Source organism: Mauremys mutica, chromosome 5 (assembly GCF_020497125.1).
Source record: "Mauremys mutica isolate MM-2020 ecotype Southern chromosome 5, ASM2049712v1, whole genome shotgun sequence".
Lineage (NCBI taxonomy): Eukaryota > Metazoa > Chordata > Testudines > Geoemydidae > Mauremys > Mauremys mutica.
This window is the reverse complement of record NC_059076.1, coordinates 55,391,394-55,418,957: the sequence shown is the minus strand read 5'-3', so window position 1 is coordinate 55,418,957 and position 27,564 is coordinate 55,391,394. Positions and strand designations below refer to the sequence as shown.

The 27,564-nt window shown below is 43.9% G+C and overlaps 1 protein-coding gene and 1 long non-coding RNA gene across 5 annotated transcripts in view; one reads left to right on the top strand and one right to left on the bottom strand.

Annotated features, from left to right (window-relative positions):
* Positions 1 to 27,564, top strand: part of LOC123370773 — a 49,896-nt gene that overhangs the window by 2,138 nt on the left and 20,194 nt on the right. For both annotated transcript variants that reach the window (XR_006579535.1, XR_006579534.1), the window contains exons 2-4: positions 11,815 to 11,997; positions 13,951 to 14,034; positions 14,164 to 14,295. This is a non-coding gene — a long non-coding RNA (uncharacterized LOC123370773). The remainder of the gene's footprint in view (positions 1 to 11,814; positions 11,998 to 13,950; positions 14,035 to 14,163; positions 14,296 to 27,564) is intronic.
* NAA15 (N-alpha-acetyltransferase 15, NatA auxiliary subunit) overlaps positions 20,916 to 27,564 on the bottom strand; it is a 63,727-nt gene continuing 57,078 nt past the window's right edge. For all 3 annotated transcript variants that reach the window (XM_045017570.1, XM_045017571.1, XM_045017572.1), the window contains one exon: positions 20,916 to 22,370. In XM_045017570.1, the coding sequence (XP_044873505.1) occupies positions 22,170 to 22,370 (201 nt within the window). In that variant the 3' untranslated portion in view covers positions 20,916 to 22,169. The remainder of the gene's footprint in view (positions 22,371 to 27,564) is intronic.

Below are 27,564 nucleotides of genomic sequence, written 5' to 3'. Positions count from 1 at the left end.
GAGCAGGGGGTTGGACTAGATGATCTCCTGAGGTCCCTTCCAACCCTGATAGTCTATGATTCTCCAGCCATGACTGGATAGCAATTGTGAAGGGGGGGGTAATAGGCACCTATATAAGAAAAAGTCCCAAATATTAGGACTGTCATTATAAAATTGGGACAGCTGGTCACCCTAGTTGAAATTGCAAGTGGGGACAGTGAGACCCATCCTGCCCTGCAAATGCAAATTAGGCCCAGCAAGGGCAGACACACCACATCAGTGGGCATATGGTAAAGCAGGAGGTTGGGGGGCCACTGTGAATCACTAACCTTCCCTTAAAAACAACAGTTAGTACTTTTTAAATATTACGTGTCACTGATAATGGCAAGGTAACTTTGAAACATTTTCCCCTTTGGCTACTTTTCATCTGTAATCTGCCTATGTTCTTTTTTTATAGCTGAAACGGTAGTTTTTGTAAAAAGTAAAATATTCAGAAATTGTACATAATCACAGTCACTTTGAAATAATCTCTGGCCCCTATTTAGTCCAGCTGTTAAGAGTTTGCCCTAAAGCCTGATCTACACAACAAAGTTAGGTCCACATAAGCTGCCTTGCGTTGCCCTAATTGTACACTTAAATTTGTCTCCCACCAGTATAAGTGGCCCGTTATGCCAACAGTGCACCACCTCCCCAAGCAGCACTGAACCAAATTGTATGAGGTTGACCCATCTTGCTTGTAGAGACTGTGTTACCTATGGACCCTAATAGTCCTCCAGCAACTCTCCTACAATGCCCTACGCTGACCACTCTGGTCACCATTGTGAACTCCACTTGTTAGGCCCTCAACAGAGGACTCCCTGTGCTCAAACTTTTGTACTGGTGACCCCTTTCAACATAGCAAGCCTCTGAGTGTGATCCCCCGCCCCCATATAGCCAGAATGGGTAAGAATGGTGTCCCTAGCCTCTGTTCGTCAGAGGATGGAGATGGATGGCAGGAGAGAGATCACTTGATCATTGCCTGTTAGGTTCACTCCCTCTGGGGCACCTGGCATTGGCCACTGTCGGTAGACAGATACTGGGCTAGATGGCGGTACGGCCTTTCTTATGTTCTTATATAAATTAAAAACACTTTTTAATATATTTAACACCCTTATAAATGCTGAAGGCGGACCAGGATTTGGGGTGGAGGCTGGCAGCTCGTGACCCTCCCATGTAATAACCTCACAACCCCCTGAGGGGTCCAGACCCCCAGTTTGAGAACCCCTGCATTAGGGTTTATTTTTAACAACATTTTCCACAATAATTTCATGATTCAGCATTTCTGCTGACACTAGTCCACACCTATCGAGTCATATGCAAGCAGAACAAGTCTCTCTCAAGCAGGCAATAATCTCAGGCTGAACTTCTCCCAGGCCTGAGTTAGCTTTGGGGCAGTCAGTGTGGTATCATGGCATTGCTGACATTTTGTCAACACTGCACTCGTGTATGGGCAGAAGAGGGAAAGTAGAGCTTGACATTAAAGACTCACAAAGTGGCACTTGTGGGTTCTCCTGTCATCTTCTATAACAAATGAGATGACAAGTTCATTGTGATAGAGAGATGTTTGGGTCTAAAATGAGCAACATATTTCATAATGAGATGAGACGCAGGGCATTGGCTATTAGCAGATACTTGAGGCACCCCAGTTCCTCCAGCACAGGAGGGGGTATTATGTAGTCATCAAGTATACACACACTCCAGCTGTAAAAACTGCAAAGAAAATTACCACACTAAGAAGTAAAATATTATTGTGGCAAAGGGGATAGAGAAATGAAACCATTTAAAAATATCTGACCTACCCTACACAGAATCCTGCACAGGTATTTGGGTAAGATGCTTACACATTAATTGCCACACTGGCATCTATTCTTTTAAAAACAGCTATTGTTTATGTGGTGGTGAACAACCAGCTCCTCCCCCTTTCATTATCTGATTGGAAAATTCGGATAAGGAGAGTGTGGCTGGACATGGGCTCTGACTGTACAGTTGCCTAGCTGGTTGAGCAGGAGTGGCTTTAAATGACACCTCCCTTCCCAGAGTGACAGACTAAACTTAATGCATTTGGGATAGAAATAAGGTACAGAGACTAACAACTGAGAGAAGCAGTATAAAAAGAGCAGTAACAGAAGGTGAGTTAAGGAACATGAAGGAGGAAACGTTTAGCTGACGTTCTAAAATTCTGTAGATAAGTTTTGGTGCTGCTTTTATTTTTATATTTATTTAATGGTGAATAGGAACAGTGTAGATACTGCAAATAAAAACCATCCTAGGTCTGTCTGTGTGTCTCATTTCTCTCATGTTGAGGAATTGATCTTTTCCAGCAATCTGAACTTTTTTTTGACTGTGTGGAAGTCTGGTCAACATCCCTCCCGCTCCCCTCCCCCTCCCTTAAAAATAGTTTGCACCAAAATAGCACATTTCATCCAAGAATCTAAAAGCCAGTAAGTGTCACAATTCCTTTACATCATACTCAAATGCACAATCTTATTTGCTACCACAGCTAGATTAAGATGTAGTCTGCCTAGACATATGTATTCTGGTAAAGTAGAGAAAGTGTTATTTGAGCATATGCGCGCACAGAAAAATATGCAGCCAGAGTGCAGATCGTGCATTTCCATGTGATTTAGTGAAGCGTGTATTATGGCTGATCATATGTTGAAAGCACAAGGGATTTAGGTAGAGGAAAGGAGTCTGTGAGCTTGTTTGGGTATTGTGATATTTGGCTATCAAGGCATGTGAAAGAAGGCTGACTGTCTTGATTTTTAATGATTGCTATGGTGGGTTCTGCCCTTGAACATTCTTAACTCTAAATTAATGTTTTTGTATGGAGGAGAATTTCACAATGGATGTGTATCAACACTGACAGTGTTCATAGGAATAGCTATAAACATTGGAGTAAGTTATCCTTCATGTGTTCCACAGTCTCTGTTATAGGCCCACTTCCTTTACCACCTCATCACATAGCTGTGCTCCTCTACCACGTCCCTTCCAGAGCCCCATTACCCTTCCAGCTGTTACCTCATGGTCTACATGCACGTACTCAGCCTTTCCCCCTCTATACATCCCCACCACCACATTCAACTTTTAAACATTGCTACATAACGTCAGAAAGCTGAATGCCGTAGCAGGGCATGGTGGGAAGCAGAGATGTCGTCAAGGGTATGTTACTGTCTAGGGAGATCTGGGATCAGGGGCAGCTCTAGGTATTTTCCCGCCCCAAGCACGGCAGGCAGGCTGCCTTCGGCGGTTTGCCTGCAGGAGGTCCCTGGTCCCGCGGATTCGGTGGCACGCCTGCGGGAGGTCCGCTGAAGCTGCGGGACCAGTGGACCCTCCGCAGGCATGCCGCCGAAGGCAACCTGCCAGCCGCCCTCACTGTGACTGGCAAAGCGCCCCACGGGGCTTGCCACCCCAAGCACGTGCTTGGCGTGCTGGTGCCTGGAGCCGCCCCTGTCTGGGATGTAGATCACAGAGGCAGTATTACAGGGGAGAAAGGAGGATTGGGCTGTGTGGGAATCTGGGTGGGAGAAGTAAAATCTCGTCCCATGGTTCAACAGAGCAGCTGCAGATAAACCACCAGATATTCATCAGAGATCCTCTCTGCGCTGCATATCCCAGCTTTTGACTGAAGCCTCACTTTTTCTTCCATGTTACTTCCCTTCACATTCCTGCACACTATTTCCCTGCTAAATTGCCCTCTCCCTCCCACACCTGCCCACAGAGTTGCACTTTTCTGTGGTAGGGGGATTGAATGGGGATGGATGGAGATCAGAAATGCACGAAGGGGCAGGGAGCTAAAGTTTGGAGAACCAGAGCTTTGCATGTGTCAGGGGGATCCTACTTCTTGTGCACCAAGGAGTCTGTAGCAATGCTACTGCTTTGCATCCCCATTGAACAGAAGCAGCAGCAATATAGGGGGCCTTTGATATGCCACCACTGGCACTGACACTCAGCTACCTTAGTGCTGTTGCCTCCATGATTGCCCAGAGCAGTACCTGTGGTAGCACCTACCTCTTGGTCCTGAGCATGGCCACTTTTCAGTCTTGTAGTGCTTGTAGCTTTTAAACATGGCAGCTGAGTTTGCACATGAGGGCTGAGCCAACAATATCACTCTGTAGACCGGAGGTGGGCAAACTACAGCCCCTGGGCCACATCCAGCCTGTGGGACCTTGCTGTTCGGCCCCTGAGCTCCTGCCTAGGAGGCTAGCTCCCAGCCCCTCCCCTGCTGCTCCCCCTCCTCCGCAGCCTCAGCTCACTGCGCCGCTGGCACAATGCTCTGGGCATCAACGCAGCTGCAGAGCCCAGGCCTGAGTGTGCAGGGACAGGAGTGTGGATAGGGCGCAGGGCGGTCAGAAGACAGGGAACAGGAGAATTGAATGGGGGCAGTGGTCCCAGCAGGGCAGGGGTTTCGAGGATGTCAGAGGACAGGGGTGGTTGGATGGGACAGGGCTCCTGAGGGGGCAGTCAGGAGAGGGGGGTTGGATGGGGTAGTGGGGGGCAGTCAGGGGCAGGGGATCTGGGGGCGGCCAGGGGACAGGGAGCAGGAAAGGGGTGGATGGGGCAGGAGTCCCGGGGGAGTCATCAGGGGGCGAGAAGCAGGGGGGATTGGATAGGGGGCTGGACTACACCTTGCTGTTCGGGGAGCACAGCCTCCCCTAACAGGCCCTCCATACAATTTTGGAAACCCGATGTGGCCCTCAGGCCAAAAAGTTTGCCCGCCCCTGCTATAGACCATTGAAAGAAACTCCATAGATCAGTTTGAAAGAAGCTCTGATCTGGAGCCCGGATTACCCTGCTAAAACAAGAGTTTAGCAGCTGTTCAGTATGATTTGACCACACCTCAGTTAACACTATTTGTTTTGGGGACAGGGCCAAATTGTGTTATAATTAGATTTCAGTTGCTGAGTTCTAAACATGGTTTTAATGTCAGCATCTATCAGATTCTGCAATTACAGTATCCGTAGGCCATCTAGTGGCCACAGAATTTTTGACTCAATTCTAATTTTACAGCAACTGGGTTGGACTCCCCACACTTTGCCCTTAAATGCTTTGTCAGCAAGCTCTCTTTGGAGATGAGGGAGAAGCCAGTAATCAAAACCTCTGTTTTACTGGCAACGAGGTCAAGAGAAGTATCAACATTAGATGTTCTTGACCCTGGGAGTGTGGATGGAAAGGAAAAGCCTGATTTTCCTTTTAATCCATGTACTAGTTGTCATTGCAGAGTAACTCAGCAATTCTCCCCTTGTGTGGCCCTCTTCAGGAGTTCCAGTCAGGACCTCAGCCATCGCCTGTCTCTGGGCAAGGGCCCTTGTCCCACTCTCCTCTGAAGGAAGGTGGGCTTAATGCTGCACAGTTTCCTGCTAGATGCCTCCAGCAAGCCAGTCTGCCTATGGGTTTGTCTACACTTACAGTGCTGTAGTGGCACAGCTGCACCACCACAGCTGCTGTAGTGCTTAGTGAAAGAAAACTAAGCCGGTGTAGCGCTTAGTGAAGACATTACCTACACTGACAGCACTGGTACTCCACCCCTCCAAGAGCTATATTGATGGGAGAGGCCTTCTCATCGACATAGCACTATCTACAGTCGGACGCAGGTCAGTATAACTGTTGCTCAGAGGTGTGGATTTTTCATACCCCTGAGCAGTGGTGAGCTGGAGCTGGTTTGCACCAGTTTGCAAGAATCAGTTGTTAAATTTAGAAGCCGGTGTAGAACCAGTTGTTAAAGGGGCCGGCGGGTGGGCAAACTCCGGTCCGCGGGCCACATCCAGCCCGCGGGACGGTCCTGTCTGGGCCGCCTGAGCTCCCAGCTGGAGAGGCTTCCCCTCCTCCTCCCCCGCTTCCTTCCCCCCTCACAGAGCCCCAGCGCGCCGCGCTGCCGGCGCCAGCACTCTGGGCAGCTCTGCAGCTCCTGCCGCTTTGAGCGGCATAGTAAGGGGGTGGGGTTGCGAGCTCCAGCGGGCCGCACCGCATCCTTACATGCTGCCCTGAGCAGCATGGTAAGGGGGCCAGGCTGGGGCTGGGAGGAGGGGTTACAGAAGGGGCAGGGAGTGGTTGGAGGGGGCGGAGGATCTGGGGGGGCAGTCAGGGGACAGGGAATAGGGGGTTGGGTAGGCGTGGGAGTTCCGTGGGTCTGTCTGGGTGGTGGGGGCAGTCAGGGGACAGGGAGCAGGGTGAGTTAGGTAGGGGGTGGGGTCCTGGGGAGCAGTTAGGGTGGGGGTCTCGGGATGGGTGGTCAGGGGACAAGGAACAGGGAGGGTTGATGGATTGCAGGTTCTGAGGTGGGCAGTCGGAGGCAGGACATGGGTTGGGGTCGGATGGGTTCGGGGGGAGGGGTTAGGGGAAAGACAGGCACGTGGGACTTGTACTCATGGCGCGGTTCCCTACCGGGTCTTCGGCAGCGGGTCCTTCACTTGCTCCGGGTGAAGGACCCGCCACCAAAATGCCTCCGAAAGCCCGGAGCGAGTGAAGACCCCCCGCCACCGAGGTGCCACGAGGACCCTGTAGGGAACCGCTTATTAGGATTTTGGGAGCTCATCACTGCCCCTGAGTGATGCAGTTATAGTGACAAGTTTGTAGCATAGCCCAGGGCTAAAGGCTTCACGCTTCACTTTAATAACTTTTAAAAAAATACTGACTTTCTCTTTATACTCGTCAACTAAACTATTAGAAGAGAAAACAGTTTCCTTATCCTCTTAAAATGTAATTCATTTATGGGAAGAAAAAAGTTTCCACTCCATAAAGGGATACTGTCAATTGGGAAAGTTTTAAGATGGACTAATTTCAAAATCCAAGCTTCACATCTTTATCACGCCATGTATGCACAACTGCTAAAGGTCAGAACACTGTTCTTTGTACGTCTCTTTCAATAAATAATACTGTTTAGTCCATCTGGCAGTTGCACAATAAGATAAAGTTATGTTTCTATAAGTTATAGCTAGACTTATGGGAAATAGGCAGCTTGGGTTTGCAGGGATTCATGGGAATATTTGCTTTAGTTTCAGTCTGCTTGAGACCATGCCTGCCTGAGTTTTTGGGTGTTCAAATCAATCCCCAAATTCCAAGCTCAGTCAAAACGTCTGCATTTCACTTGATTTTGCATGAAAACCATGCAAATCCAAAACTATATCGTTTTGTTGGGAAAGGTATAAATCATCCCAAGTTTGCCTGCGATTTACACAACAGGTTTGCAAATTTTAGGCTAAGTTTCAAGATCCTGTGCCTGCTTCCACGAAGTCAATGGCCGAATTCCCATTGACGTCAATGGGTGCAGAATCAGGCACCAAGTTGTGTTGTTTAGAGTTTGATATCATAAGGGTTGTACAACTCTTATGAAATATGAGGCTCTTTCCCCTGTTTTATTTCTTAGATAAAAACAAATATTTCTAATCTACCTCATCTATAAATTAAGATCAACTAATTTTGGAGACAAACATGAGGTACCACCATTCATTTGAAAGTGAAATAAACCATTTGGTTTTTTAAGCATCTTTCTAATGTAAGCTTTAACATTTTTTTCATTATTTTGGAGCACCTGCACCTGAGGAGTGAAGTTCTAGAACAGCCTTCCAAGGGGGGTAGTGGGGATAAGAAACCTAACTTGTTTCAAGTCTGAGCTTGATAATTTTATGGAGGTGATGGTATGATGAGGTTGCCTACAATGGCATATGGCTCAGGCGGTGTGTCTGTCATGGAAGTCATGGATTCCATGACTTTCCATGACCTCCTTGACTTCTGCAGCGGTTGGTGCGGCTGGCTCTGGGGCTGCCTGAGCAGATCAGGCAGCCCCCTGAGCCGCACCCCCAGACCGCCCCCCCTGAGAGCACCCACAGCCCCCTGGCCCAACTTTTAGTTAGGAGTATATAGTACAAGTCATAGGCCATGAATGTTTGTTTACTGCCCGTGACCTGTCCATGACTTTTACTAAAAATACTAAAACTTGCAGAGCTGTGAGTTACTACAGAGAATTTATTCCAAGAAGTCTGACTGGTGGGTCTTGCCAACATGTTCAGGGACTAACTGATCTCTATATTTGGGCTTGGGAAGGAATTTTCACCCAGGTCATATTGGCAGAGATCATGGGGTTTGTTTATTTTTTGCCTTCCCCTATAGTGTGTGACAGGGATGACTTGCTGGTTTGAACTAGAGTAAATGGTGGATTCTCTATAACTTAAAGCTCCATTGCTTGGGCTGTATAGAGAGCACCTTCTCTTGCAAGGGAAAACTGACTAGTTGTTAATATGGTTGTTTGATAATCTGAATATTTAAAGTCTCATCATGCAGCTAAATTGGGATTTTATTAAGTGGCACAACTGATGACAGTTAATACAGAATCATATTGTGTTCTAGCTACAGCGCTCTCTGAAGATCAGGCTCTGAAAAAAGGATAGTCCAGGCTGAGAAAAAGATATGGCTTTCTTCTGAACTCTGTTTGCCATTACATTCTATTTATCTAGAGTGATTAAAATAGCTTTGATTGATTCTTACAATATGTTGTATAATCCCAGATATTATACTGAATAGGAGGCAATTTTCCTAAAAGAGAGAGAACTTTATTAATTGCAGTCTGACTGTATAGACAATGTACCAGCTGTACCATTATGTACAGATGTTCATCTTCAAGGTGAAATTTCCCCATTTTGCAGTCTTTTAAACTTATTTTATTACTATTTTAATTTTATTGTAGCTGAATTTGCCAGTTGGCACCAAAGCTGCCTTATTAGTAGAAAGAGCATTTTGGCTTCATTTTAAAATAGGCTGAAATCCTAAAACAGTAGAAAAATCATTCTGCTGAGTTGGACTGTGGGGATTATTCTGATTCTTTTGTTAGCATATTTGGGGAGAAAATTATAAAGATAGGGTCAGAGCCTCCTTATTTAAAGGTAATGAATAAGAACAGGATAGGACTGTGTCATAAGTAAGTATTGAACCACAGAAAGTGCAAACTTATACCCTGGTACTGCAAACTCTTACTTATGCACATAGTCCTTGAGATCACTGGCACTACTTACATGAGCAAGGGTTTGTAGTATTTAGTTAAATAATCCATATCAATTCAACCAGTACATCTACTTGATATCAGAGGTTATTTTTTGTATTTCAGTAGCACATAGAGACCAGAGAAGACAGTTACTTTTTCCGTAACTGGTGTTCTTTGAGATGTGTTGCTCATGTCTATTCCACAGTAGGTGTGCGTGCTCGCCACGTGTACCAGTGCCGGAAGTTTTTCCCCTAGCAGTACCCGTGGTGGGGGAGCGCCCCCTGCAACCTCTGGAGTGGCGCCTGCCTGGCGCGGTATAAGGGGAGGTGCGCACTCCCCCCACCCTCATTTCTTTCTTGCCAGACAACTCTGGCAGCAGGGAAGGAGGGCGGGATGTGGAATAGACATGAGCAACTCATCTCGAAGAACACCAGTTACGGAAAAGGTAACTGTCTTTTCTTCTTTGAGTGATTGCTCATGTGTATTCCACAGTAGGTGATTCCAAGCTGTATCTGCTAGAGGTGGGTAGGAGTTCACAAGTTCTCAAGACACAGTACCGCCCTGCCAAACCCAGCGGCATCCCTAGTTTGGGAGACTATCGCATAGTGCAAGGTGAATGTGTGAACCGGAGACCACGTGGAGGCCCTACAGATGTCCTGAATGGGGACATGGGCCACGAAGGCAGCCGATGAGGCCTGCGCCCGCATCGAGTGTGCCTTAACAATAGGCAGCGGGGGAACACCCGCCAGCTCATAACAGGAGCAGATGTACTGACTGCGGTACCGCCTTCGAGACGAGAACCGTTGGCGATGTCTGCCACGGTCCCGTCTGTGCTCGCTCCGTGAAGACGAGCGGTGCCGGAAGTCCCGATCAGATGGCACCCATCCAGACAGTCTGGCTGGTGTTGAGGGCGATCTACAAGGACTGAGTCCTGAATGATCACTGGGCAGCGAGTGGCGTTGGGAACATTCCCTCGACCAAGACCAGTACCGAACTGGTGTTGACTGCGGCGATCCCAGCGGCAGCTTGCCTCTGGAGCATGGGGCCAACATCGGCGGCACTCCCAGCACTGGCATGGACATGGCATCCTTAGCCGCCTGGAGGGCTTTGGGCATAGATGGCATCCAGACATCTGGAGAGGCCTGCTCCGAAGGGGCCAGGCTACTCCGCTCCCCGTGAGTCAGAGGCCTGGGGACCAAGGGCTACCTGACATGGGTCTAGTCTCTGTCCCAGACTTCCCTCGGTGCCGTTGCGAAGAGGGAGGCTTTCCGGTCCTCTTGGCCTGTCCCGGGGAAGGGGAGCAGTGCCGACTAGTCGAAGGTACCGGAGGGTCTCGCGCACCGACACCACGGTACCGGATTGGAGCGGCATGGTGGGGTCAGGGTCAGGGCCAGCGCCGACTCCATCAGGATGGGCCAGAGTCTAATGTCTTCTTTTTTAGTCCGGGACTTGAAAATCTTACACCTTTTGCTGATATGGGTTTCTCCCAAACAGCACAGACAGTCTGTGTGTGGGTCACTCCTTGGCACAGAACGCCTACAGGAGCCGCACAACTTAAATCCCGGGGCATGGGGCATGCCCCGGCCCAGGCTCACTAACTAATTACACTTAACTGAAAGCTAAACTGGCTACAGGTACTACTGATTGAACAGTTCTGGGGACAAATTGCAGCAAGGCTGGAGCTGAGCAGTTCCAATGCACCTTCACTGGTGGCAAGAAGGAACTGAGGGTGGGGGGGAGTGCGCAGCTCCCCTTATACTGCACCAGGCAGGTGCCACTCCAGGGGTTGTGGGGGGCGCTCCCCCCTACGGGTACTGCTAGGGGAAAATCTTCCGGCACCGGTGCACATGGCGAGCATGCACACCTACTGTGGAATACACATGAGCAATCACTCGAAGAAGAACCCCATTGTGGCAGGCACTGTATAAACAAGTATAATAGATGGTCCCTGGCCTGAAGAATTTACAAACTAAAGTGTAAGACAAGTGACATGATGGAAAAATCCTAAAAATGTAGAACTGGAAGGGACCTCAGTAGATCTAGTCCAGTCCCCTGCACAGAGGCAGGGCTAAATATTATCTAGACCATCCCTGACAGGCGTTTGTAAAGAAAAATAAACTATGGGAATTTTTCCAAGCCAAATAAGGTCCATTTTGCAGTAAAGCAAAGATGCATTCACAGCTAAAATGTGCCAAAATATAATTTCAATTTTGTAATAAGACACTGGAAATGAAGACACTGCAAATAAAATGAAGTGAAAATGCTAAATTGTGGATGTTGCTGACTGGAATCCTGCAACAACAAACAATAAACAACAACAACAAAATCATCCAAACAGCTAAAAGGCTAGAACAGGGGTAGGCAACCTATGGCACACGTGCCAAAGGCGGCATGCGAGCTGATTTTCAGTGGCACTCACACTGCCCGGGTCCTGGCCACCAGTCTGAGGGGCTCTGCATTTTAATTTCATTTTAAATGAAGCTTCTTAAACATTTTTAAAACCTTATTTACTTTATATACAACAATAGTTTAGTTATATATTATAGACTTATAGCAAGAGGTCTTCTAAAAATGTTAAAATGTATTACTGGCACGCAAAACCTTAAATTAGAGTGAATAAATTAAGACTCGTCACACCACTTCTGAAAGGTTGCCAACCCCTGGGCTAGAACTTTACAAAAAGGCTTTGAATTTAATGAAAAAGATATCTTGTAAGAAACACAGACAATTATATATTCTGCAAGAAAAACAAATATAATGGAGTAATGACAGTTTTGGAGATTGAGAAGAATATTTTGATTTTACATTTTCTTTTTTCCAAGCAATGCACCTGATCAAAGCAATTACTTAGGAAGAGCTTTCCCATTCTAATGCGAGTTGCCTACACTAGCAAGCACAGACCTGCCACAACAGTGGTGTTCTGGTGCAGACGAGAAGGCATCGATCTCGTTTCCGAGAGGCTCAGGAGGGAATCAAATACCACAAAGGTCCTGGAAATTTACAAGGTAGGAAGAGATCTTGGTTTAGTTGTAGGTGTGCTACTAGACAAAAGTGATAGTTGATTGATTGGTTATCAGATCCTTTGAGATGCCCCATTTTTTCTGAAGACACTACACATCTGTTTATAATATAATTTGTATAAAGGCAATATTTGTACAAGTCACAGCTGAATGCAGCTCTTTTGTGACAACTGGCTACTTGTATCTACAAATCAGATAAGAAAGGAGTTGTCCACCCATATATAACGTAGTGATTTATTTTTAGGCCACAGACTTTTTTTTGTGTGCTACGGAAGTGTCTATAGTCAGTTAAAAATCTTCACATACACATGTGCAATTCAGACCATTGTACATTTAATAAAGTTGTCTTCATATTAGTATTTTCACATACCAAAACAAATGTCACTTAACAGCAAGAGCAGGATATCTGGGTCTGGATTCTGGGCTTCTATTCCTAATTCTGCCACACACTCACTGTACAACTTGGGCCAGATCAATTGAGTTGTATGTCTCAGTTTCCACATCTTTTACTGAGGGATAGCAATATTCACCTACCTTTCCAATTGTGCTGTGAAGAAGTTACTCACCTTGGGCCATAATGATGGTTCTTCAATGTGTGTGTCCCTATGGGTGCTCCAAGGGTGTGCTTGAGTCGCTGCACTGCTAATTGGAGAACTTTGGTAGCAGCGTCCATTAGGCCTGCATATGCGCTGTCTCTTGTTGTGCCCCACCCTGAGGCTAGCCAGCATGCGTGGGCTAACCCCTGCAGTTCCTTCTCTACTGCAGAGTCATTGACAAGAACTCTGAAGTAGAGGGGAGGAGGGTGGCTTGTGGAGCACCCATAGGGGGACACATCTCAAAGAACCATTGTTACTCCACAAGGTAACTACTTCTTCAAGTAGCATCCCTCTGGGTGTGCCACTGTAGGTAGCCTGGAGGGCTGGGGCTTCACAGTCGAGTCAGATACGGGTGACAGTACTATGGAGCCAAAGATGGCATTGGATGCATATTCCCCAGTAATCACAGAGTGTTTTGCGAAGGTGTGAACTGATGCCTACATCGCTGCTCTACAGATTTCTGAGACAGGGACTATAGTAGAAGGCAACGGATGAGATGGACCTCGTGGAGTGTGTGCTAATAGTATTTGGAGATGTCATGTTGTGAATCTGATAACATTGTCTAATGCAGCCCTGAGACCCACTTAGAGAGTCTCTGGGCCAATATCGCCCTTGGCTCTTTCCGCACTAGAGAGGAAAAACTTAGGAGACTTCCTGAAAGACTTTGTCCTATCCAGGTAAAAGGCCAGGGCCCTCCTGACATCTAGTTTGTGCAGTATAGCCTCCCTGATTCATGGTGAGGCTGGGGTAAAAAGTCAGAAGGTGAATCAATTGGTTCATGTGGAACAGGGAGATTACCTTAGGGATGAATTTTGGTTGTGGCCTGAGCTTACCTGGTCCTCAAAGAATACTGTGTAGGGGGATGTGCCATCAGAGCTGCTATTTCTCCTATTCTCCTAACTGATGTGATTGCTATCAGGAAGGTCGTTTTCATTGACAGGTATGTAAGCAAACAGGTGGCCATAGATTTGTAGGGAGGTCTAGTCAGGCCTTTCAACACCAGGTTTAGATCCCATGTAGGCGTGGGCTGTTGGGGTTGTGGAAAAAGGTTTACTATACCCCTGAGGAACCACTTAGTGGTTGGGTGAGATAGCACTGAGTACTCTTCTACTTGTTGGTGGAAGGCTGCTATAGCCATTAGGTGGACCCTGAGCAAACAGAGATTGTCCAGATTTTTTTTAGAGTCAGTACATGGTGTAAGATTGTTGGAAGGGTCGCGGATGTCAATGAGATTTTCTGGGAATTGCACCAAATCCAAAATCTGGACCACTTCTGTAGGTAAGTATGGTGTGTTGAGGACTTTCTACTGGATAGTAATACCTTTTGTACCTCCTTTGAGCAGGAGCGCTCTATGAAGGAGCCAGGCCTTGAGGTGAAGAATGACGAGGCTGGGATGTACAGTGTGTCCTTTGTTCTGTGAGAGGAGGTAAGGAGTGGATCAGAGAGAGATTGGTGGGCACATTGCAATTTGTGACAGACAAGGGTACCAAGTCTGTCTCGGCCAAGTGGGAGCAATCAATATGATGTGCTCTCCTTCCCTTTTTATTTTCAACAGGACTTTTGCCAGGAGGGGGAATGGAGGAAAGGCATAAAGAATGCTCCTGTCTCAGAGAAGAAGAAAAGCGTTGCCTAGGAAGTGTTGCCCTATCCCTGCTCTGGAACAGTAGCACGGACATTTCTTGTTCAGGTGAGTAACAAACTGGTCTGCGGTCACTGTCCCCCAGCGTCTGAATAGGTTGTGAAATACTGCTGGGTTTATTTCCCATTGGTGGTTGTGTGGGAACTTGCTGCTTAAGCCTGGTCTACACTACGAGTTTAGGTCAAATTTTGCAGCGTTAAATCGAATTAACCCTGCACCCGTCCACACAATGAAGCCATTTACTTCAACATAAAGGGCTCTTAAAATCAATTTCTGTACTCCTCCTCGACGAGGGGAGTAATGCTGAAATCGACATTGCCGGTTCAAATTAGAGTTAGTGTGGACGCAATTCGACAGTATTGGCCCCTGGGAACTATCCCACAGTGCACCATTGTGACGGCTCTGGACAGCAATCTGAATCGCTCCGTGAATCGGTGCGGTGCCGTGAGCTAGATCGGTGCTGTGAGTCCAACCAGCATCGTGAGTATGACCGACGCCACGAGAGGGAGCGGCATCCGGACTGCAAGTGTCACGGACTGCGAATGGCATTGGTAACGGGGATGGATCCAAGAGTGGGACCGGTGCCACGTTTCCACCTGAGGAGTCGATGGCTGGATCAGAGATGGTTTGCCCCAAGAAGGTACCGCACAAACAGGAGCCGCTGCTGGGGTTTGTGGTGAAGTTGACTGTCAATGCGATGAGTTCCTGTGCCGCTGCAAAGGCTTCTGGCATCGATGGAAGCCGGGGCTCAACCACACTATGAGTCGGGGAGCCCGTGCATGCTGGACTCAACGTCTCTTCTCTTGGTGCCAGAGTCAACAGTGCCGACATCAGCGCCTGAACTCTCAATTGCACCGCCACTGGACGCGACTCCGAGGGTGGTCTCAGGGGTGCTGGTAGCTGCTGAGATGGAGCAGCTATCTCTGGCCTGCGGTGCCACTTTTGACCAGGCGAATGATACCGGTGCCATACTGGTTGCGCCAGTTGCAGTGCTGGGGAACTTTGGTGTCATGGGTGTCTGTTAGAGTCCACCTGCGGTGCAGTACCTACTGCTGCCATTGGGACACTGAGCACCAAGGCGCTTGGTGCTGGATCTCGGCGCACCACTGGGGGATCTGGGCTAAGAGCTGCCTCCATTAGGAGCTGCTTCAATCCCGCTCCTTCTTGGTTCGGGGCCAGAATCCCTTGCAAATTTTGTATTTGTCTGCCTGGTGGGACTCCCCCAGACACTTCAGGCAGGAGTTGTGGGGGTTGCCCATTGGCATAGGCTTAGCACAGGCTGAACAAGGCTTAAAGCCTGGAGCCTTGGGCATGAGCTCAGGCGGCAGGCAGGGAGGAGGGGGAGAGACCCTTTCCAACTCACTACTCTATGTATACAACTACAACTATAACTATAACTACACTAAAACTACAACAACTATAACAATTAACAACTACAGAAGAGAGAAACACTAGGGAGAGTGGAGAACAGCGAAGCCATGCTCCACAGTTCCAACGACCGCCATGGGCGGTAAGAAGGAACTGAGGGGGCACTGGGTGGGCTGGGGTATATATCCAGTGCCATGAAGGCACCACTCCAGGAGGCTACACAGCCCACCCACCAGGTGTTGTGAGGGTAAAAATTCTCTGAAAATCGTGCACGCAGCGTGTGCACACCTAACTGGAATGGTTATGAGCAAGCACCCAAAGAACTATTGTTGTATGTAAAATAAATAAGGTTTTTAAAATGTTTAAGAAGCTTCATTTAAAATTAAATTAAAATGCAGGTGGCCAGAACCCAGGGAGTATGAGTGCCACTGAAGGTTGGGACGTATGCCATAGGTTGCCTACCCCTGCCTTAGAACTATACGCTGTTTAGGAAAGCCATTCTGAACCATCTTGGATTTTTCTCATGTCGCAAACCATTAGAGTTGTGGTGGTGTAGCTTTCCTACAAACTTGCTGATGTATTGTCTTGTAAGTCAGCTGGTTGTCTTACTCTCTATCCTCCCTAAGCCCCCCTCCATAATGTGACTTGCAGGTCATCAAGCCCCTTTCTTAACCTTCAAAACAAACCACAAAAGATCAACATTGAAAGCAGGCATTTGTGTGAATATATAATTGTTTTGTCACACCACTGAAAAATGGTACACACTCCTGCAGTTTTCTTACTGCAACATGGCTAAGTTTACAGGTCCACCAGATTTAGTTACGTTTTCATATCAACAAACACACTGACTGCATTTTTTACAAATCAGCCTAAAAGCTGGATCTTGACTGTGCTACTTCATGCCATGGCTGTCAGCCTCCCCTTGCCTGCCAACTTCTCTCTTCCACTCTCATTGCTGCTTGTATGTTCTGGAGACAAAGAGCCCCTGCACATAGTCCCTCCAGAAGTTACTAGATCAATGATTTGCTCATGCACTGTAGCTTTACTTTCCAAGAAACATAATCATGATGAGATTCAGATAAGACAATTTATACTCTTATCCCTCAAATGATCCAATAATAGGCATTCTGCAATTGAAACATTTCTAAAAATGTCATAGATGAGATTCACCAAGTTCAATACCATCTACCCAAACTTGGATCATAGCTTTAGTTAGTGACCAACAACTGAATCTGCACTCTGCACTCTGTTATTGCTATTACAATATGTCTACATTTACACCACCTTTCCTCAGAGGATCCCAAAACCCTTGGCCATTGATGTTTGAAAAATGTTTACTAACATCATGTACAACTAAACTATTTCACTTCAAAACAGACCTGTCTTGTCAATGTCAGGTATAAGCTATACTTGTAATACTGATTTGAGTGTTGGGAGAAAGGAACTGAGGTTAGTCCTTAAATTTCAACACCATACACAGGTTTGGTGTTCATTCATAGTATTGAAGTTTAATTTAAAGGAAATCAGCTACTAGTCACTGAGGCCAAGAATTTGAGATCCTTATAAAAATCCCTTTTTGAATTTTAAGACTATCCAGAATTATCACAAAAATTGTGGGGTTTTGTGGATGGGGTATTAAACCTTGTATTTCAGGGTTTAAGACAATCTCGGTTAGAGATTAAAATTAGATAGTGTGTGTGTGTGTGTGTGTGTGTGTGTGTGTGTGTGTGTGTGTGTGTGTGTGTGTGTGTATAGGGCAGATTATCACACATCCATCTACTGCAAGGTTCTTGCACCTTCTTCTGAAGCATCTGAGTCTGGCCATTATCAGAGACAGGATAGTGGACTAGATGGACCTTGAGTCTGATCTACTATGGCAATTTCTATGTTCTTTCTAATCTCTTTATGGCAAGGAAGGTCAAACTACTCAGTAATGCTTATGTCAACCTAATTTTCAGAGGGTTCAAGTAAACAGATGTTTAAATGCCTGCAGCAGTATATGTACGTAACTTTTTCCCCATATTTGTTGAGCTTGCTAAAGTAAGTAGGTTTTATTCATGTCCAGTACTCAAGATGATAAATGTTCTTGGAAGAATTACCTTGTCATCTCCTCTTAAAGCTGAATTATAGCGATACACCCTCACCATAAACTTTATAAAACAGGTAGTCTGGGACCGTTCCAGAGCACTCAACAAGTCAGTTGTAGAGTTACTCAACTTTGCCAGTGCAGACTGGATCTCAGTTGAAAATGAGTTACGAAAACACAAGTTATGAGTTATTTTTTTTCCTACTCCCAAGGAACAGGAAGAGACCTTTCTAAGCAAGTTCAAACGGAAGTCATTTTTAAACCAGTCATGCAAGGGTGAGTTTTAATTCAGTGTTTAATTTTAATTCAGTACATTTAGATCACAATATTGTACCAAGCTGTTTTCCATTTGTGTGGCTGGTGGCATGCAACCCCAGCAGAACCATCCTTGTTGCAATGGTAATTTAGCAGTGAAGTTGGCACTGGTTATAATGGCCTTATAAGAAAACATCTTATCAAAGGAAAAGGTCTTGGCTTTATGTTTGAACCTTTTACTTATTAAACTTTAATAGCATTGTTGTTAATTATATGTACAAGGCATGACGAAGCCATGGTATAGATATCTCAAGAACGTGGCTAAGACGGACAGAAGAGGGTAAATTCCAGAAAGGATGATCAAGTGACCGTTTTTCCACTCTATTTGCTGATTTCTACCCTAGTCGTACATATTTATGTAGCAAGCAGAAAGAAAAAATGAAGGTGAGAGAGGAAGATATAAACAGGGGGAAATGTTCTATGTTTCCCTACAATTGGTAGTATTAATCGATTTTGGGATCACTGCTTGGAGCAGCTCCCTGCTGAAGAATGTAGTACTGTAAGAATTGATGGAAGATGAAACTTTATTTTCCACCACAGAGGAAATAGATACCCTTTTTATTCAGGATGCCACCATGGAAAGTGTTGCATGGGCTCTGATTTTCTCTCAAATTGGTTTATCAGCGGTGTAATGGAACTCAATATTGCAGCACTTGATGCATCTAGCTATGCATTACTTGGATGTTTTCAAAGGCTGGCATCTAAGACAGAAGGAAACAAAGATGGACTCCTGAATTGATTGGTTCTACTAAGATATTTTCCTGCTTTTCTCTTGTGCTTTCTTTTTGGGTGTTGGAACTTCAGGGGAAAGCACAGACAACCCATTCTGCAATTTGTGTTCCCAATGAAATTTGGTCTACTTCTCCTGTGAAAAGTCTCATCCTTTGCATTTTGGCTAGCTCCCTAAATACCATCTAGGTCCAGGGACCACTTTATTTATCTGGTGACAACCATGTCATCTTTTGTATCCAGTCTCCTCTCCTTTGTCTCAAGTTTACCCTGAGGCACACTAGGTGATCTTCTGTCAGGGAAAGAGCCTGCTTGGCTTTGACATTTAGACTTCAGCTTCTTATACCATGTATGCTGTGACTGTCATTGTCTGATTGAACCAAGAAGTGCTCCTTCCTCAGGTGAAATTGGACATCTCGAAGAGCCAACCCAACTGCTGCCATCTCTAGGCTCTGAAGTCCTCCTGACCTTGACCATGTTCTGTGTATTGTGATGCCCTTGTTGTGGTCCTCACCTTGAAAGACTGGTGTCGATAACGAGTATTTTGGGGTCCAGAATAGGAAGGTGGGCTCCTACCATCAGTGGGGGCTTTGGTACCACCAGCTGAAGGAATGAATTATTCTGGATGATAGTTTCACTTTTCTCTGCATTTCTTGCTGGAAATGGTTCCAAAACTTGAATCCCAGCAGTTCTTAAAACGTTCCTGTCCATGAAGTATGCTCTATGCATGAAACAAGAACATATAGAAGCTACAGGTAAAGATGGATGGTTGACACACTTGGTTCCATGACACTTCAAAGATTAGTGCTGGGATCTTAAAAGCCTTCTTTACATAGGGAAAATTACTTTAGCTTGTCTTGCCTTGTAGGTGCACAGTCCTCCGAGAGCAGATCAGAGAGCTCTTTGTTTATCATGAACCACTGTGCCTGAAGGATTGATCGGGGTGAAGCTTTGAACAGAGACGGTGTGGCGGTGTCTCTAGTAACCTCTGCTAATGTGTGTGTGGGGAGACAGAGACCCAAACAAGCCATATCAATTGAGCCCCCTGGCAGAGTGAAGGTGATGGAGTGCCTCTTGGCTTTTGGCTTGCCCTGTTTTGCCTGATGAAGAGAAAACAAATACAGAGAATGAGTTTAGAGGGTGATCCCATTCACACAGCGGAGCCCCAGAATGGAAAGAATGAGGGAAAAAAAGATTTTGCTCCCTGCTGACTCATAATTAGCTATAAAAAGGCAGGAACACAGAACTGCCTGCCTACAGTACCAGAGGCAGAGAAAGTGGCATGAGGGTTGAAGCAGCATGGCCAAAATTCAGACCCCTATGGACAAGGCTGAATTGCCTTCAGTATTTGCAGAAGAGGTATAGTCCAAATATCTTGGACTGAAAGATGGGTCAGGATCTATACATCAGCACCAGTCTCAGAGTCAGTTAAAAAGTTTCCAAGGTATTTAAGTTCCTGAAAGCCCGGCAGATTAAAACACAAATATGGCAAAGCATCTTACATTTCACTACATTTACAACATGAACTACACTATTTGCATACACAAGGATAAGTCTGTATCCATGAAAAGCATGCATATAAGTGGTGCTGAATGCATTACATGGAAAAAATCAATAGTAAAAATTGCCCTTCCTATTTTAAGAGGGTTAGAGAAACAAGTAGCCCCCCAAAGGCCACAATTATACAAAGTGTCAATCATTAAATTCCACAATACGAAAAAAGATACAATTTATACTTTCACTTAATTATGATATTCTGTTATTGAAATATTGCAAAGAAGGCACTGACTTTTAGCCTGTCGTCAATTTTTTCATTGCTTTAAGGTCCATAAAAGCATTTGGGCACTTCTCTCATCTATACCATTAATGCAGGTGGCTTGAACTTTATTTTGCAAGTGATGAATTGCAGTCCACAACAGCTGTCAGCATAACCTTTGTTGTTGGTATTCTGAAGCCAAGTAGTAATGCATTTTGTACTATTGGATTTCCCTGATACTAAGCACTAATATATAATGCATTAGCACTTAATATACAATCAAAGTCCACCCATCAGCAGTGACACATTAACAGTGGAACTGAACAGCATATTAAGTCAACTCTGAACTGCACCTTTCTCTTCATCCAGTAATTTACAAAGTCCAACACAGACTGGTTAAAATATTCACACAACTGTTTTTCAAAACATTTTATTGCATTATATTTGGTACCTTATGTTTGACAAAGGAAATTACATCTGTAACTGCAGGAATAAGAAGCTGGTCTGTTATTTGAAAAAAAAAATCTTGGGCCCCTTAAAAGTTACAAAGTCTTGAGTTTGCCTGAAACAACTGAGCAAGAAATATATTCTTAGAAATGTAGGGCTTCAAGTATTACAAACCTGTGACACTGTGTAAAAGTTCCAGAGGTATCTAAACTGCAGCACTTGTTTTTCTCTGCATAACGTGAACAAGGCCTGCTGAGGTTTTAAACTATTAGTCTCTTGATCAGTCATAAAATGGTAGTCAGGAGTTCCGCTCTTTGTAACTTCAAGCCATAGTATGTTCTCATTTTGTTTTCACTCTATGTGAAAAATGCACACTATCTTTCTAATTAGTTGGTGCCACATCACAGTGCATAATTTCATTTGGTTCTTGCATTACAGTTTTAACAAGTTTGGCTAAACTATGCTCTGAGGTTCATCTCAAAACCAGCAGTGTTCTTTCTTTTCAAGTTTAATTAAAATGAAGAGATTGTTCTAACTGGTTCCTTCAGTTAAAAACTGTGGTGCAAGAACACCAAACTGATCGTGTACAGTGAACTTCGGAGACACAACAAGCTTACTGAACACCCTATGTTTCTTAACTCTGCTTGGTATCTGTATGTCCCAGTCTCTACAACATCACATGTATGTTGTAGGTTTCTCTGTAAATAGTGATTCACAATGAATACTTCCTATGAATAGAATCATCTCCGTATCAAAATCAGTCAGATGCTAAAGCCCCAACAACTCTTTGTGCTCAGTGAAAGAATCCAGTGCTAAAACAGCATTTTTGCTGTCTGAGATAATAGTAATCTCACAAGACAAATTTAAAGTAATATTTCTGCCACACACCTGCTCTGAGGGTTATGAGCCTCCAGATTTCATATAAATTAGTTTAAAAACATGGGGTAGGTAGGTAAGGATAAGGGGTTTTTTTTTCTTCAATTTTAGCAGCTTTTAATTTTTCTTAAGAAACTGAACCACCTATATCCGGTAATATGTTAGATATTTTATTTATATATACTTTGTCAGCAGGATAAAAAAAGTAAAACTATTTGAAGGCAACATTTTTACTCCTTCCTTTCTCTGTGTAACAATTCAGCAGGTGCGTGACAAAAATATTATACACCAGATATGGACCAATGTTATTCCATTCTTTCTTTTCTTTTTTTAAAACAAAGTTGTTCATATTTCATTGGCCAGTTCTTCAGTTTCTGCAGAACTATCTCCATTAACTGTGATCTTCATATCCTCTTCATATCCAGGGGGCATGAAAGCCAAAGCATAAGGGAAAAGCTTATGACAATTCACTCTGTAAGTTTCAGCTGCTTCTTTACAGTCTCCCAGGCTACCATCACTCAAAGCTTCTAATACCTCCATACAAGTCTAATTAAAACAAAAGAACAAAGTGTTAAATCTTCTTATAAATATTTATCTATGACACTCATTAAAAGATAATACTTCTGAATATATAGTTATTTTCTAGCTTCTGCCCTACTCTCAAATGTATATTTTTCTAAATAAATACATATACAGAACATTATACATATTTGAGAAAGTTGTACGAACATTTGTAGACTTAGTTTAAGGGCATAGATGCAAAAGCCTTCTTACAGCACACTGTAAAAATACTAAATTTACTCTCTAGAGTCAAACCATCAAGTAAAGTGAAGTTTCTAGCCCTACTAGTTGCAGAGAGTCTTTTAACACAAATAATTATCACTTCACTTTGTTGACTTTGCTGGCAGAAAAAACTGGAAGAGCATCAAAGTATCAACACCACACAATTCCAGAGGTCAGCAATTCCAGTGATAAAGCATTTGATTTAAATTTTGTTTTTAGCTTTACCTACACAATGATTCTAGATGAAACCAGAAGTATTTTTTCCTAAATATTTGGACTGTACAATTATGTGACTATGTCTAGGACTCACTAGGGTTTATAAAACAAAGGAAAAAATACTTATCAGTAGTTATTTTTCATGTATAGGTGTTTTGCATCACAAAAGATCCATATTCCTGCAATAACACTCTTTGTACATAACTAGTGGGACCTCATTACTCAAAATCCTCAACCAATGGGTTCCAGAAGGGACCAGTGTACACCAGTGCAGTGGAACTCTAAATAAGCCACAGTACTTCCAAGTATTAGCTCCTAAGTAAAAGGTGTGATTCTTAAAAAAAACTGTTACAGAATCCCCAACTCTAAGGCCCAGTTACAGGCACAAAATTACTATTCAAAAATTACAGGAAAGTATATTTTCTTTTTATCAAATGTAGATGCCTTGCAATAGATCCAAGTCCCTGGAGACTCAAAGAGTTACAAGAATAATGTGCATTTTGTTAAAAAGGGTATAGAACTCTGCATTAAGGTGGGCTGCAAGCAGAAGAATTTGGAAAGAATATCTGAAGACACCTTGATAACCACACAGGGAAAAGATACTGGACCAAAAGAATGACATAGTATAGAGAAAACTGTGGAGAACTGTTTGCAAATTATAAAGACATCCACTAAATAAATAAAACATCTGGGAGGTATAACAGGTGGAGCATTCATAACTCAAAGGCATAACACTGGTGGCAAAAATCTAGATTTGTATTATGAGGCTGAATTCAAGCAATAATGCTTTATGAGTATTTGAAAACTCCATGTAGTTTCCCTACATTTGTTAAAAAGAGTAAATGGGATGACTTGGGTAATTATAGGCCTGTCAGTCTGACATTGATCCTAGACAAGATAATGGAGCAGCTGATAATTAATAAGGAGTTAAAGGGTAATATAATTAATGTCAATCACCATGGGTTATAGAAAATACATCCTGTGAAACGAATATATCATCTTTATTGATGAGATTACAAGTTTGGTTGATACAGGTAATAGTGTTTACATAATATAGTCAGACTTCTGATATCACACAATATTGTGATTAAAAAACTAGATCGATATAAAATGAACATGGCACACACTGAATGGATTAAAAACCGGCTCACTAATAAGTTTCACAATGTAATTATAAAAGGGGAATCATCATCAAGTGGGTGTTTCTCCAGTGGGATCACACAGAGACTGGTTCTTAGCCCTATGCTACTTAACATTTTTATCAATGACCTGGAAGAAAATAAAATCATCACTGATAATGTTTGCAGATGACACAAAAATTGAGGGAGTGATAAAAATGGAAAGGATGGGTCACTGATTCAGAGTGGTCTAGATCTCTTGATGTACTGGACGCAAGCAAACAATATGCATTTAACTATGGCTAAATGTAAATGCATACATCTATGAACAAAGAATGTAGGCCATACTTACAGGATGGGGGACTCTATCCTGGGATGCAGCGACAAATACATTTGGAGGTTGTGGTGGATAATCAGCTGAACATGAGCTCCCAGTGTGATGCTGTGGCCAAAAGAGCTCACAGAATCCTGGGAGGCATGAACAGGGAATTCTTGAGTAGGAGTAGAGTTATTTCACCTCTGTACTTGATATTGGTGCAACTGCTGCTTGAATACTGTGTCCAGTGCTGGTGTCCACAGTTCAAGGATGTTGATACATTGGAGAAGGTTCAGAGAAGAGCCACAAGAATGATTAAAGGATTAGAAAACCTGCTTTATAGTGATAGATTCAAAGGGTATGTCTACACTGCCATGAAACACCCACGGCTGGCCCATGCCAGCTGACTCAGGCTTGAGGGGCTTAGGCTATAGAGCTGTTTAACTACGGCATAGACCTTTGGGCTCGGGCTGGAGCCTGGGCTCTGGAACTCCACGAGGGGGAAAGGTCCCGGAGCCTGGGCTCCAGCTCAGTGGTCTACAAAGCAATTAAAGAGTTCTCGAACTGATCCACTCTCTCTGCAGGCTGCAGTCACTGCAAAGAATAAGGATCTTCATATGAGTTCAAGATTACACAAAGTAGCTCAAAATCCAATTTCTATTTACTGCTAATTGTTGGAACTATTAGGCTATGGGTATTTAAGATGTGTGACTTCCTGATAATTAATGGTCTTGGATGATGAGAATACTGTAATTAATCCTACCCTTCGAGTGGCTATTCAGTGTATTCTTAGTCTGTTTTTAACGCAAGCAATCATTAAGTCACTAAAATTCAGAATCAGACTTCCCTTCACTGGTTAAGAAAATAGTACCACAATACTGGAAAGCATCAACTCCTCCATGTATAGCTAGCAGTTCTGTAAAGAGTGTTCTCAAAGTATCAATGAAAAACATTTTCTATTTTAGGACAATTATACTGAAAAAAAACTCAACTCCACAGCTAGTCTACTATACTGAGAATAAGAAACTGGTGATGTGATGCTGATAAATGGTTTATTTTTAGTTTAACATGAAACAGCATTAAGTTCTATAGTAAGTATATGAATTCCGCTGTAGAAAAACTGAGTTTTTTCTTCCAAGAATGTGAAGAGACAGACAGGTCTGCTACAACAACTGATGGACACTGATCTCAGTAGTAAGAAAGGAACTGGACAGCTGGCAGCACAAGAGGCACTTGGGTTCTGCAGCTGAGGTTATATACAATGCTAGAGCCTAATGGCTCAGCTTTTTGAGCTATGGGCATTTCAATCAAGCACTAGGAGCAAGAGCCAAGGAGTATAATGAAAAGGGAACAGCCTTTGAAGAATCACATTTTCTAGTACATCAGAAGCAGGAAGCCTGCTAAACAACCAGTGGGGCCCCTTGATGATCAAAATTCAAAAGGAGCGCTTAAAGATGATAAAGTCATTGCGGAGAAACTAAATGGATTCTTTGCTTCAGTCTTCACGGCTGAGGATGTTAGGGAGATTCCCAAACCTGAGCTGCCTTTTGTAGGTGACAAATCTGAGGAACTGTCACAGATTGAAGTGTCACTAGAGGAGGTTTTGGAATTAATTGATAAACTCAACATTAACAAGTCACCGGGACCAGATGGCATTCACCCAAGAGTTCTGAAAGAACTCAAATGTGAAGTTGCGGAACTATTAACTAAGGTTTGTAACCTGTCCTTTAAATCGGCTTCGGTACCCAATGACTGGAAGTTAGCTAATGTAACGCCAATATTTAAAAAGGGCTCTAGGGGTGATCCCGGCAATTACAGACCGGTAAGTCTAACGTCGGTACCGGGCAAATTAGTTGAAACAATAGTAAAGAATAAAATTGTCAGACACATAGAAAAACAAACTCTTGAGCAATAGTCAACATGGTTTCTGTAAAGGGAAATCGTGTCTTACTAATCTATTAGAGTTCTTTGAAGGGGTCAACAAACATGTGGACAAGGGGGATCCGGTGGACATAGTGTACTTAGATTTCCAGAAAGCCTTTGACAAGGTCCCTCACCAAAGGCTCTTACGTAAATTAAGCTGTCATGGGATAAAAGGAAAGGTCCTTTCATGGATTGAGAACTGGTTAATGGACAGGGAACAAAGGGTAGGAATTAATGGTAAATTCTCAGAATGGAGAGGGGTAACTAGTGGTGTTCCCCAAGGGTCAGTCCTAGGACCAATCCTATTCAATTTATTCATAAATGATCTGGAGAAAGGGGTAAACAGTGAGGTGGCAAAGTTTGCAGATGATACTAAACTACTCAAGATAGTTAAGACCAAAGCAGATTGTGAAGAACTTCAAAAAGATCTCACAAAACTAAGTGGTTGGGCAACAAAATGGCAAATGAAATTTAATGTGGATAAATGTAAAGTAATGCACATTGGAAAAAATAACCCCAACTATACATACAACATGATGGGGGCTAATTTAGCTACAACGAGTCAGGAAAAAGATCTTGGAGTTATCGTGGATAGTTGTGGAAGCCAGTAAATAATTAACAAGGATTTGAAGAGATCTTAATGAATGTTAGTTAGCAAGAGTCAGGCCATACTGTAACCTTAATGACGTAAGACTTGTAGGAGCAAAGATAGTGCGAGGCGACAGGACAGGAACTGTGTACAAAGTTATTACGACCTTGCAATCACTAACCAAAATGCAGGCTTGCTTTTTCTAGGATTGAGACAAATAAGATAAGCCTTTTTGCTATGTATAAACAAAATGTAGTTGTTGCTTTTTACTGTCTGTATTATTGTTAGAAATTGTCTGTAAAAGGTATAAAGGCTTGCTGTGATTGTTTACCAGTTGAGAGACCTGTCCAGGACTGGGGTGACCCTGTGTCCTATGGCACTCTCTCCCTCCATGGTAATTACTGGAGAAATTAAAGAATTTGATTTTGCTGCACCCAAACAATAAAAGCGAGAACTTAGTTTTTCTTCGACATAGTTCTCTGAAGATGTCCACGCAGTGTGCAGAGGCGGTCAAAAAAGCAAACAGGATGTTAGGAATCATTAAAAAGGGGACAGAGAATAAGACTGAGAATATATTATTGCCATTATATAAATCCATGGTACGCCCACATCTCGAATACTGTGTACAGATGTGGTCTCCTCACCTCAAAAAAGATATTCTAGCACTAGAAAAGGTTCAGAAAAGAGCAACTAAAATGATTAGGGGTTTAGAGAGGGTCCCATATGAAGAAAGATTAAAGAGGCTAGGACTCTTCAGTTTGGAAAAGAGAAGACTAAGGGGGGACATGATAGAGG